Source organism: Centroberyx affinis, unplaced genomic scaffold, assembly GCF_046629955.1.
Source record: "Centroberyx affinis isolate AG114_WGS23_722 - 3 ecotype Tasmania unplaced genomic scaffold, CSIRO-AGI_Caff_v1 ptg001504l_1, whole genome shotgun sequence".
Classification (NCBI taxonomy): domain Eukaryota; kingdom Metazoa; phylum Chordata; class Actinopteri; order Beryciformes; family Berycidae; genus Centroberyx; species Centroberyx affinis.
In genome coordinates, this window is record NW_027279968.1 from 25,351 (window position 1) to 39,279 (window position 13,929).

Genomic DNA, 13,929 nt, shown 5'->3' on the forward strand with positions numbered 1-13,929 from the left:
TCTCTCTGGTTCTCCTTATAAATATTAAAAATCATGTTCTTACTGTAATGTGATTTTGAAAATTGCTTTTGGATGGGTTACTGTAAAAAAAAATACTGTCGTTAATTTCAATGTAACATTTACAGTCTTCCTGACTGATTTGTCATGGCCTATAAAACACACTTCATTTACACAATATTGGCTTTACTCTGTACACAGCATCTGGATACATTTTAATGTGATGCAACTTAACATAACATAAGTGCATTACAGTACTGCATACATTGTCATTGGGGGAATGGAGCACTGTTAACTGCAGTGTCAGTAAATGTCCTGCTCTGTCCAGTGAGGTTTGGGTTTAGTGAAAGAAGGAGAGAAGAAGTACAAACTGTGTGGGTGAGACACAGAAATGTCTCAAACTAAAGAGAAAGTGAGAAAAAACAATCCTGATGACCAACAGAGATTCAGATGAACTGAACAACAGAAACCAGAACCTCAACAAGACAACAACATGAAATAACAAGAAGGGGAAATGAAATATAAATTGTGCTGAAGTCTCTCCAGTTTGGCTGAGTCTGTAGAAACAGAGATAAAGAACTAAACCCCGAGCCTCCTCCTCGCTCTGAACACGTCTGGGAAAATGTGGATTATCAGCAGCTGAGTCCAGGCAGAGAGGAACGACAACACGCATGTTCCCGGCCGGGATTACACTGACGCAGGTTAATAATTGGTGAACGTCTCGGGTATAAAAGGGGAGCGGAGGCTGCAGAGAACCAAGCTGAAAACATGGCCTTCCTCTGGATCCTGTCCTGCCTCGCCTTCGCTGGTGCCGCCTACGGTGAGCCTGCTCAGACATCAGGAAGGGTTTTACATTCAGATCAGGATGTTACAGTTATTTGTGTGTGGTGTAAACTTTAAAAAAGTTAAATTGTCAAGCAGAGTGGCACTGGACAGATCAGTCAGTCCTTCTGGGATGATAAATGGAAACTTTATTAATCCTACAGGGAGGAATTGTCAGTAAAGATATAAATGTAAATGTAATCCAAAAAAATATGATGAAGCAATACACTGAGTAATTTCATATTGACATTTCACAGAAATATTCACAGGTTTACACATGACAGAGAACAGATTAAGTACAATCATGATATTATGAAACATTTAATTTGTGTGAAAATGTAAATAAGTTTGGAGTTAGATGCAAAATGTCCACAAAGCAAACTTACAAGTGAATTGAAAAATAAAGAATCAATGATGAAGTTGTAGATGTATCCATATATTATATATTATATAGTAAGTTATTTAAGTTGCCGTATGATCCTTTAAATTCTGACTGCTGCTGTTTTGTTGTCTGTCAGCCAGTCTAACTGTCTGCCTTCAGATTGTAATTAAGTTTTCTGCATGTATCAGTCCAGCAGGACTGACTGCTGCTAGCTGTGTAATAAGCAGTGTTTGTGTGTGTGTGTGTGTGTGTGTGTGTGTGTGTGTGTGTCAGGCTGCGGCTCCCCAGCCATCCCTCCAGTCATCACTGGTTACTCCCGCATCGTGAACGGTGAGGAGGCGGTGCCTCACTCCTGGCCCTGGCAGGTCTCCCTGCAGGTAAACACACCACAGCACACACACACTTCCTGCTGCTGCACACCATCCTGCTGATTAAACACACACATCAGTTCACATCAAATACTGATTTAAAATAATCGGATTACATACTTTTGCCACAAGGTGGCAGCAGTTCATTTGATTAGAAATCAACAAAATCGACTGTGCACTAGCCTAATGTGATTGGATGTGAAACGTGAAACTTTGAAAGAGGCTGAACTCAGTAGATGTTAACAGCACCCTGCTGCAGGTCAGGTCCTGGTCCTGGTTTCCCTGCAGGACACACACACACACACACACACACACACTTCATCCATAACTATAAAGAGAACACACACACAGCAGTTGACATGCAGCCAAACAACTGTTGCATGAAAAATATGCAGTTGTACTTTTATTCCAAAAACACTTAATATGCATTTAGAAAAAATAATTGCTTGCTGTAATTCATTACTTTAGGGAGTAGAAGGAATGTAAGGCCTGAATTAAATCAGATGAACTTAATTGATTCCTGAGGAGAAATTGCAAATTGAACCAAACATGTCCAAACCTCATTGAGCTTGAATCAGTCCAGGAGGTTTAAAGAGTACGGAGCCCCTGGGGTCACATGGTAGAAAAAAAAACTCGATGTGTAAATCCGTGCGAACGGATTTGTAAACTGTGCGAACGGATTTCAAAACCGTGCACTCGGATTCACAATACAAATCCGTTCGCACAGTTTACAAATGCGTTCGCACGGATTTACACATCGACATGTGACCCCAGAGGGCCTCCGTAAAAGAGTGAGCGCTGCTGCAGACCAAAGTAAACCTTCACTGCTAGTGGTTCTATCTGGATTTCTTTCTGTCTCATTTACCATTCTGTGTTTTGATCCCAGGATTACACTGGTTTCCACTTCTGCGGCGGCTCTCTGGTCAATGAGAACTGGGTTGTGACGGCTGCTCACTGCAACGTCAGGTAGGCTGAGGCAACGAAACGCTGTCAAACAGCAGAAGAAGCCTGTTGCTCTGGGTCAGGGCAGCAACCTAAAATTACACTTAATAGCAAAAATCGATTGCAAATGCCCAAATCTGAATTTCATTGTAAACATACAGTTTAATGTCAAATCATCCACATTTCAAATAAAAGATGAATAAAAGAAAATATTATGACCTCACCTTTTGCTTCCAATTATTTTTATCTGTTGGTTTGACAAACAGGGATAATAGTGAACCAAACTGTTTTGAGCTGAACTGAATGAGCTGATATGAAATTAATCAAAACTAAACGCAATTTAACTGAATAGAATAGGATGTAGTAGAGTAGAATATCTCTGAATTGAAGTGAATCAGATTGAACTGAACTGCTGTCTGCTGTCTGGTGCAGGACGTCCCACCGTGTGATCCTGGGTGAACACGACCGCTCCTCCACCGCTGAGGACATCCAGGTCATGAAGGTTGGCAAGGTAAGCTCTGTCTGTCCTGGATAGAATATAGAATATATTTATATTAGTTCCACCAGCTGACCCTCCTGCTTCCCCCTGAAGGTGTTCAAGCACCCCCGCTACAACGGCTACACCATCAACAACGACATCCTGCTGATCAAGCTGGCCAGCCCCGCCAAGATGGGCATGCGTGTTTCCCCGGTGTGTGTGGCCGAGACCGGAGACAACTTCCCCGGCGGCATGAAGTGTGTGACCTCCGGCTGGGGCCTGACCCGCCACAACGGTGAGGGAGGCTAACGCACACTCTGAAAACTAGCTGCATCTAAACACACGTTCAAACTGTGAGCCGGACCGCCACAACGACACACACTCTGAAACAGTGGAGTTAAACCATGGAGGCTGAGAGTCTGCAGGTTTTCCTTCCAACCAAACTACAGCAGCTGATTTCACTGATTAGCACCTTCAAGCGGAGAGGAGGAACTTGGAAGGTTGGAAGGAAAACCTGCAGACTCTCGTCCCTCCATGGATCAGGTCGGACACCACTGGACTGAAAACTCTGGGGGTCATCTGGGTTTTTCTAAAGTCCTAAACAGGATCAGTCTTAAGTCCTGTTCTCATGGGACTGGTATTATGTAGAGACTTCATGTAATTCATGAATTCCCTCCCAACCTCTGTGTTTCATCAAACACATTCACACAGGATAATGATTAGCTTGGTTAAGCTGTCTGATTTAAATCTTGTATGTTGCAGCTCCTGACACCCCCGCCCTGCTGCAGCAGGCTGCCCTCCCCCTGCTGACCAATGAGCAGTGCCGTCGCTTCTGGGGCAACAAGATCAGCAACCTGATGATCTGCGCCGGAGCCTCCGGAGCCTCCTCCTGCATGGTGGGTGACAGTGGCAAACGGCAGCCATTTTGATGTCAAGTCAAGTCCCTTTCACAGTCAGACCAGGGGAATATACTTCAGTACAGATAGAAAAAGAGCAGCGTACACACAGTGGAGAGACAATGCAAAGTGCGACATTGCCATACATACATCCAGTGCCATGAGTCATGATTCGTTTACTGAGCTTTTTATTTGTTTTAAGTTTAGTTCAGTTTAGTTATTTCCACAAATCAAACAGTTGAAAAAGAGGAAAAGAAAAACAAACTGCAGGTGAAACAAAGAAACCCTGACGGGCTTAAACAGTGAAGCATCTCACCCCAACACATGTGAAAAAATACAAGTTTTCCATCACACAATAAACAGTTTCAGACCTGCTGCATATCTTTCCTCACAGCAGCATCACATGCATTAGAGCCAGAGGTGCAGCAGCTCAGTTCTCCTGCAGCTTTATCAGCGTCACTGCTTGATGTTTTGGTGTGACTGGTTTTCCTCCTGCTGTGTTTCAGGGAGACTCTGGCGGCCCCCTGGTCTGCCAGAAGGCCGGAGCCTGGACCCTGGTTGGTATCGTGTCCTGGGGCAGCGGAACCTGCACTCCCACAATGCCCGGCGTGTACGCCCGCGTCACCGAGCTGCGCGCCTGGATGGACCAGACCATCGCTACCAACTAAATCCACCTTCATACTGTTCTCAGTTTCATCCAGAAAATCAATAAAATGAAAGTCTAGCTACAAGCTGGTTATGGTTTGTTTTGTTGAGTTAATTTCCTGTGTGGAGCAGAGGAGTGTATATGAAGTTTATATGAAGTGTCTATGAAGCCGAATAGAGCAGGGGAAGGTAGTGGCAGACCACAGAACCTGAATGGACAGAGCGGCCCTTCCACTGTTTGTGGCTCATCTCATCCACCACCGGTGTAGCACCCACCTGGGTGATGCACGGCAGCCAGTTTGCGGCAGAACGCTCAGCACACATCAGCTATCTCAGTGGAGAGTAGAGGACTGAAAGAGCCAATTAGGTAATGAGGGATGATTAGGTGGGCATGATGGAAGGAAGGCCTGTTTGGGAATGTTGCACCGGGGTTACACCCCTACTCTGAGATGGGTTGGGATCTTTACTGACCACAGAGTCAGGACCTCGGAGTCCCTGTCTCTGCCCTGGGGCATTGGGGATATTATTCATGAGACCAGAGGGAAGAGCACCTCCTACTGGTCCTCCAACACCACTTCCAGCACCAGGTGGTCTCCCATCCAAGGACTAACCACAGCCAGACCTGCTTAGTTTTCGAGGCAAGTTAGCGATGTGATGCAGGAGCTATGGTGCTGCAAGTTATTTTTGGCAGTTATTTTTATAGATGACATGAGTGTTATACTGTTTTGAAAACATGGAGTCTTGAGCTTTCAGAATCCGTAAACCAACTGTATTTTGTCCAAACTATGTCTGATTAGGAAATATTTTAATAATAATGTCGGTCAAATATAAACTTCGTAAGAGCCAGTACAACAACATGCTTGGTATGGAAGGAAACTAGAAATTCCCAGCTTTCCAAAGACACTAAACACATCACCACCCGAGCAACACAACCTCCATTTCCAGGGAAACGTAGCAGTCAAACTTCACGTTTCAGCAGCGGTGGTAGAAGTACTCTGATCCTTTACTTTAGTAAAAGTACCAGTACAGCAATGTAAAAATACTCCATTACAAGTAAAATTCCTGCATGAAAAATCCTACTTAAGTAAAAGTACATAAGTATTAGCAGCAAAATGTAGTTAAAGTATTAAAGTAAAAGTAGTGGTTTGGTCCCTCTGACTGATATTTTATTATATATGACATCATTAGATTATTAATACTGAAGCATCAGTGTGTAAGCAGCATGTTACTGTTGTAGCTGCTGGAGGTGGAGCTAGTTTGAACTACTTTATATACAGTTAGCTAGTTTAGTCCAGTGGTTCCCAACCTAGGGGTCGGGTCCCTCCAAAGGGTCACCGGATAAATCTGAGGGGTCGTGAGATGATTAATGGGAGAGGAAAGAAGAAAAAACAAAGTTCTGATGCACAAATCTGTTTTCAGTTTTTGGACTTTTTCTCTAATCTTTGATTTTTGCTGAAATATTGGATCATTTGAACATTTATTGAAATGAAACCATGTGAGGTTTAGAGGGAAAAATCACTATTTGGTGGAGCTGTTAACAACTCATAGACATCTGAGATGTGACCCGACTACACACTGATTTTTGTAAGACTTCAAAAGCCAAAAAGGTTGGAAACCACTGGTTTCATCTTTAACAATGTGTTGTATTTTAAAAGCTTGTTATATTATCCATTGTGTCAAATCTCCATCTGAAAAGTAACTAAAGCTGTCAAATAAATGTAGTGGAGTAGAAAGTACAATATTTCCCTCTGAAATGTAGTGGAGTGGAAGTATAAAGTAGCATCAAATGGAAATACTCAAGTAAAGTACAAGTATCTCAAAATTGTACTTAAGTACAGTACTTGAGTAAATGTACTTAGTTACTTTCCATCACTGCATTTTAGTCACACTGACACAAATCTATTTTCTTGCCAAAATATTTCACCAAGGCTTATGTTATTTTCGCCAAAAAAAGATTTTAGTTATCATGTTTCTATCGTCTTTTTCTCACCGTCGGGGCCGTCAGAGATCACAGACAAAGCCTTTCAGACCAGACAGACAGAAAGCCTATGTTGGGAACTCATGGTCTTTTTTTGCCAACTGGTGGCTGTATCGAAGTACTGACACCAATGAGTCGTATACCATTCAACTCCACTGACTGAGAGGAAGCTAGGGATGTGTCACATGACCACAAGGACCCAGCCGTTGTCTATAAATATGCCTGTGTAGAATGGAGCTCTGTGGCCCTGATTCAATGTTATTAAGCAAGAGGGTACAGGATGCACAAACCTGATCAATATTCATTGTGTTTATTACCATTTGATGTTTTGGGGAGATTTATGTTATTTGAAAATAACCATTTCAAATAAATAGTATTTTGAAGTAAAATTCCCAGAATTCCCAGTCAGAAAACACAAAAGACACAGATGGACACTTTGGGTACCCAAATGGTCAAAGCATAGAGACCGCCTGAGTATATCTTTATAAATTGTATCATAAATGTTGTATTATATTGTGTTTTCATCAAATTTACAGTTACAGTTGTCGTCAAGGAGTAGGAGAATACATTCAGTTGCATTATTATCTATGGGATCTTGGTTATAATGGTGATATTGCCTTTGATTGAAAAAAAGATTATTGAAAGATTGAAAGATTATATACTAGGCGAGGATGAAAATCTTATTTGTCCTTTATTGCATCTCCATTTACTCTGGAATGGTAATAGATATAGGTTTACTTACAATGGATTCATATTCCTTAGCTTCTTCCCTATCAAAGGAGACCAGGAATATGGTTGAGGAGCTATTCCTGATTCATTTTGGGTATGTCATTTTAGGCATTTTTTCCTGAATTTTGGCTACTACTCAACAACAAAAACTTCCACTAATTGTACAGATGTCAAGACTTCTGACCGACTGATAGACAGCAGCAGAGTGAAACTGGGGACTGCCCATTGTTCCGACGGCCCGTTATTCTGAAACCCCGATAGTCCGAAAAATGTCCACCCATTGGACCGAAAGCCCATTTGTCCGACGGCCCGTTATCCCGGAGGTGGTTGGGTTGAGGCTTGGGGTCACTGAGGTCAGGGTTAGAGCAAGCTTACGGTCAAGGCTGTCAGAAGCCACGGCTGTGGATGGAGCCAGGCTTGGAGTTTTCGGACTATTGGGGTTTCAGAATAACGGGCCGTCGGAACAATGGCATGACACCGTGAAACTTCATTCAGCTGAATGTCAGTTTCCTCTGCTTTGGTTCTTGCTCTCAGCTCAGTGACTTGCTGTGAGTCCCTTTATACAGAAGCTAGTCCAACGGTTCACATCAATGGCCGCCATTCATTGGAATGACCATTCTATCCATTGAAGTTCTGTGGTCCAGACCCAACACACACTCGTGCAAATACGATGCCAGTAATAGCGAAAATTAGTGACTTAAATCATATCAGTTGTTCAGTGGTTTGGACGTTCTCCTTACTGTTTTATATCAGTGTGCAGGTTATTCTCATTTTTCCAGCCATCTATACACATATATCATACATAATGCATGCAACATTTACATATTCGTTTTTTTTCTCTGAGTGCTGCAAAACCTTGAAGTCCAAACCCATTATGCAATTTGTCTGATTTTCTATTGCATCCATAGAGAAGTTCTGCTTCATGCAGACGGGCCTCAGTACCTGCTGCTGGGAAACAAACACCTGCTTCACCACAGGACCTTGAGTCAGGAACACTTATCAGCAGACTGGAACTCATTATCATCCAAAAAGCTGTTGGGAAATGGAAAATACATTCACAACTGCAACTGTGTCACGCACTGTTGCTTAAAATAAAATGTCTGCTTTTCTTCATGTCTGGAAATAATACAAATGTTGATTCTACAGCTTTATAATCTTTATAAGAATCTCATCTTGTCACATGATGTTAGTTTTTGTTTTACTGTTTTTTACTATTAGCTGAATTGATCAGAGAAAATCACAATCGCATGCCTTAGATCTAATTATTTATTTCTTTATTTACTGGCTCTCAACTGGAAATACAGCCTGAGCTTTATTAAGGCAAAAGTTACCAAAACTATTTCAAACAGAATGTACAGAAACAATACAGTAATATAATAATACATGTTGTTGACAGACAGACAGCAGGTAAGACACAGCATGATAAGATAAAAAACTAAAAACATATATATATATAAAGAAGCAAAACTATTGTTTTCTCATATTGAGATATTAAATGATGATAGTTGAAAACATATTACTTTGTAAAACTGCCTAGTTCCCATCAGCAGATGTTTGGGATCCCAAGGCCCCAGAGGGAATTGAACCCCCAACCAGCCAGTCGGTGCCTTGTTCACAGTGTCTTCACAGCACCTCTCCTTCTGAGCTGGTCCGGTCTGACTCGGATAGACCCGGTCTGACCCAGTGTGACTCGGTCAGACCCGGCCTCCGGTCTGTCCCGGTCCGGCTCAGTCTGACTTGATCTGACCTGGTCGGACCCTTTCCGACCCGGTGTGACCCGGTGCGGTCTGACCCGGTCTGACCCGGTCCGACCCGGTCTGATCCGGTCCGGCTCGGCCCCCTGCTGCTGTATAAAAGCAGCTCAGCCCGTCGACCCGCCCAGCTGACACCATGAGCTTCCTGTGGATCCTCTGCTGCCTTCGCCGGCGCCGACGGTGAGTTTTCCACCTGAGCCTGAACACCAGATCTGTTAAACTGCTGAGTCAGGATGAAGTCTGCAGCCTGAACACAGACCGGACTCCGACAGAACACACGCCAAGGGGAAGGAAGGGCCTCAGATTTCCTGGATTTCTTTTTCCACTGATATTAGTTTGGATTTCTAAGAATCTTTGTTGACTTAATGAAATTTTTGATGTCATCGAACCCCCGGCTCTGGACTGACAGGAGGGTTAATGTCACACATTGAGTTATATTGACTTTATTACAACATAACGTCTGACATCAGGTGGAGGCTTTCATCCAAAGTGCCGTACAGTACTCCTCTACTCTGCTTAGGTGTTACAAATCTTTCTTCTACTACAACACGCATTTGTGATACTTTTCAACATAAGACATGTGGATGGACACCTGCTGTGTTTAACATGCAGTCTCAGGTTGATCTGTGGCTTTATTTCAGGGTAATACTGGTTCTTCTGCGGCGGCTCTCTGGTCAGTGAGAACTGGGTTGTGAGGCTGCTCACTGCAGCATCAGGTAGGCTGAGGCAACGAAACGCTGTCAGACAGCAGAAGAAGCCTGTTGCTCTGGGGCAAGAGCATCAGGTGAAGCAGACAACCTGCAGACACTTTAACCTGCTGATGCTCCGGTCATAACCGACATTACCAGCTAACCAATAGTAAGGAGTGTTGGCTGGAGTCAAAGTGACTGTGATCCTACCTGACTATGGAGAACTGAGAGAAAAGTGTCATAACATTTAGAATAATTTTTTTCTTTTAAAAGTTACAAAGTGCTGCAAAAAAGAAACAAAAAAGCAAATGATAACAATATGTCTCTATTACTGGCCACAGGTTATTAGGGCCGATTCAGCAAAATTCAGAAACCATATTGGACTCCCAAGAAACAAATTAGCCATTTTATTAAAGCATAATGAGCTCAAACAAACAAGTTATCAGATAAATTGAAGGTTATAAATTAGTAAATTCTCCTTCACCTTCTGAGTGGAAGGAGACAGGAGTATCAAAGTATTAAACAGAGAGGATGTCTTAACCTTTCCCCCTCGTGTCAAAGCTGTGCAGGACGTCCCACCGCGTGATCCTGGGAGAACACAGCTGCTCCTCCACCGGCGAGGACGTCCAGGTCCTGAAGATCGGCCAGGTAGGAGGACAAGCTCGATCCACAGCTGTTATCTTTTTAATCATTACTGTGTTGTGTTTCATTATGCTGATGATACTCCGGTTTCTAGTTGAGCTGTTTAGTTGACAGGCACTGCAGACGTCGTGTGTAGTTTGTGTATTTTGTGTTTTACATTAGCAAAGGACAGATGCTAGTTACTAAGCAGAGGTCGTTCTGCGGGTCCGGAGTGTCCTGCGGGTCCGGAGCGTCCTGCGGGTCCGGAGTGTCCTGCGGGTCCGGAGCGTTCTGCGGGTCCGGGGCGTCGTCGAGTCCGGAGCGTCGTCGGGTCCGGAGCGTCATCCTGCACGGTGGAACCTGCAGAACATGAGGAGAACGTTCAGCCGCTGACAGATCACACATTCAACTGCTGAGGAACTCTGGCAGCGCCACCATGTGTCCAGTTACTGTCATATTTGTTGGGACACCAATTTATATCATTAGCGATTCTTGTGCAAAGCTTTAGGTCTGTAGCATGTAGCATGGGGAATTGTGAGATAAAACAGGGTCTGATAAGCCACGCCCACATTGACCAGTCACAACCAAATATCAGATACAGTCTACAGCTTGGCCTCCTGCTGTGTTTCAGGGAGACTCTGGCGGCCCCCTGGTCTGCCAGAAGGCCGGAGCCTGGACCCTGGTTGGTATCGTGTCCTGCGGCAGCGGAACCTGCACTCCCACAATGCCCGGCGTGTACGCCCGCGTCACTGAGCTGCGCGCCTGGATGGACCAGACCATCGCTGCCAACTGAGCCGGTCAGCTCCGTTTTAATAAAACAGCTAGAAAACTGACTGACTGGTCTTTGATTTATGATTTGTTTCCACTGATTATAACTGACTTCTGTCGGTCGATGGCTTACTGCATCTCAGATTGTGTTGCATCATGGTTCTTGTGTTCAGACCAGAGCTAGAAGTCCAATACTGAAACTGACAGCTGCCAATAACTGATAGATTTTTTTTTTACTGTGAATACTGTGATATTCATTATCCTTAAATTTGACCATGCTTGATATGTTTGAGACTGTATTTCTACTGTTTTCCTGAAGCACATTTTATTTTTGGCTTTGGTCCCCAGAACAAACACCTTTCCCCTTTAAAAATGCAGAGTCTCCTTTATATTTTGATGAATGTTCACCTTCAGATCAGGTTCAGTTTCACAATGTCTTCCTGTTTCACACTGACCAGAAACTCTCACTCTCTCACCCTCACTCTCTGTCATATCTGCATATCTACATATATTTCTCGTGTAAATTTAGATTTACACGGCCTCCACACCCTGTCCTCTCTCCTCCAGCTCATCCTTTCTGCTGGAAACAGGTTTCTTTCTTTTCCTACATGGAGCTTATTGGCATTTTAAGACATTGTGCTCATTTCATTAAATTCTGGCAGACCAGACTCAGAGTTGAAATGAAAACCTCCCCCTTAATGGGCTCAAACATTATTGCACATTAAAGTCACATTAGATTTTTTTATTTTAATCAAAAGACATTAATGACACATCAACACATCATACATGTAACTGAAAGAACACCAGAACAAACTGTTGTGGATGCTGATCTTCATCTCCATCAGCAACATCCGTATCTGAGCGAGTAGTTACACGTTCGTTTAGCGTTTCCGGTCTCATTTCGGAGCGTGGACGGCAGCTGCGGGGGGGGGGGGGGGGGGGGGGGGCTAGGTGCGTCTGTGGGCGCAGGCCTGGCCCACGCGGCGGGGCGGGGGGCGGGGGGGCGGGGCTAGGTGCATCTGTGGGCGCAGGCCTGGCCCACGCGGCGGGGCGGGGGGGCGGGGCTAGGTGCGTCTGTGGGCGCAGGCCTGGCCCACGCGGCGGCAGTAGCAGATGGCGTTGAAGAAGCGGCAGTAGCAGGTGTCACACGGGTCACAGCAGGGCAGAGCGTGGCCCAGACACGACTGCTGGTGAGGGACGCAGCGGCGAGGAGAGCGCATGGCCCGGCCCTGCAGCTGCAACGCCTCCGCCACGTCCTGGGACGCCTCCTGCACACACACACACACACACACACACAGGCTGCAGCACAGATACAGGATCTATACAGGATCTACACAGGATCTATACAGGGTCTATACAGGGTCTATACAGGGTCTATACAGGGTCTATACAGGGTCTATACAGGGTCTGTACAGGGTCTATACAGGGTCTATAAAGGGTCTATACAGGATCTATACAGGATCTATACAGGATCTATACAGGGTCTATACAGGGTCTATACAGGGTCTGTACAGGGTCTATACAGGATCTATACAGGATCTATACAGGGTCTATACAGGATCTATACAGGATCTATACAGGATCTATACAGGATATATACAGGATATATAAAGGATCTATAGAGGATCTATAAAGGATCTATACAGGATCTATACAGGATCTATACAGGATCTGTACAGGATATATAAAGGATCTATTCAGGATATATACAGGATCTATAGAGGATCTATAAAGGATATATACAGGATATATACAGGATCTATACAGGATATATAAAGGATCTATAGAGGATCTATAAAGGATCTATACAGGATCTATACAGGATCTATACAGGATATATAATGGACCTATACAGGATATATACAGGATCTATAAAGGATATATACAGGATCTATACAGGATATATAAAGGATCTATACAGGATATATAAAGGATCTATAAAGGATCTATACAGGATATATAAAGGATCTATACAGGATATATAAAGGATCTATACAGGGTCTATACAGGGTCTGTACAGGGTCTATACAGGATCTATACAGGATCTATACAGGGTCTATACAGGATCTATACAGGATCTATACAGGATCTATACAGGATATATACAGGATATATAAAGGATCTATAGAGGATCTATAAAGGATCTATACAGGATCTATACAGGATCTATACAGGATCTATACAGGATCTGTACAGGATATATAAAGGATCTATTCAGGATATATACAGGATCTATAGAGGATCTATAAAGGATATATACAGGATATATACAGGATCTATACAGGATATATAAAGGATCTATAGAGGATCTATAAAGGATCTATACAGGATCTATACAGGATCTATACAGGATATATAATGGACCTATACAGGATATATACAGGATCTATAAAGGATATATACAGGATCTATACAGGATATATAAAGGATCTATACAGGATATATAAAGGATCTATAAAGGATCTATACAGGATATATAAAGGATCTATACAGGATATATAAAGGATCTATAGAGGATCTATACAGGATCTATACAGGATATATAAAGGATCTATACAGGATCTATACAGGATATATAAAGGATCTATACAGGATATATAAAGGATCTATAAAGGATCTATACAGGATATATAAAGGATCTATACAGGATATATAAAGGATCTATAGAGGATCTATAAAGGATCTCTACAGGATATATACAGGATCTATACAGGATATATAAAGGATATATACAGGATATATAAAGGATCTGTACAGGATATATAAAGGATCTATACAGGATATATAAAGGATCTCTACAGGATATATAAAGGATATATACAGGATATATAAAGGATATATAAAGGATCTATACAGGATA

At 43.1% G+C, this 13,929-nt stretch overlaps 1 protein-coding gene across 1 annotated transcript; it reads left to right on the forward strand.

The window, feature by feature from the left end:
- Nucleotides 1-512: 512 nt before the first annotated feature.
- LOC139650526 (chymotrypsin A-like) lies at nt 513-4,553 on the forward strand. The gene is made up of 7 exons (XM_071527222.1): nt 513-817; nt 1,475-1,578; nt 2,456-2,535; nt 2,944-3,022; nt 3,104-3,284; nt 3,752-3,885; nt 4,392-4,553. Exons 1-7 carry the CDS (start codon nt 766-768, stop codon nt 4,551-4,553), a joined length of 792 nt encoding a protein of 263 aa, XP_071383323.1. The 5' UTR covers nt 513-765.
- Nucleotides 4,554-13,929: the final 9,376 nt, after the last annotated feature.

Coding starts and splice junctions, on each gene's coding strand:
- LOC139650526 (XM_071527222.1), top strand. CDS start 766: ATGGCCTTCCTCTGGATCCTGTCCTGCCTCGCCTTCGCTGGTGCCGCC. Junction 1,579..2,455: donor CCTGGCAGGTCTCCCTGCAG/GTAAACACACCA, acceptor TTTTGATCCCAG/GATTACACTGGTTTCCACTT. Junction 3,285..3,751: donor GGGCCTGACCCGCCACAACG/GTGAGGGAGGCT, acceptor TGTATGTTGCAG/CTCCTGACACCCCCGCCCTG.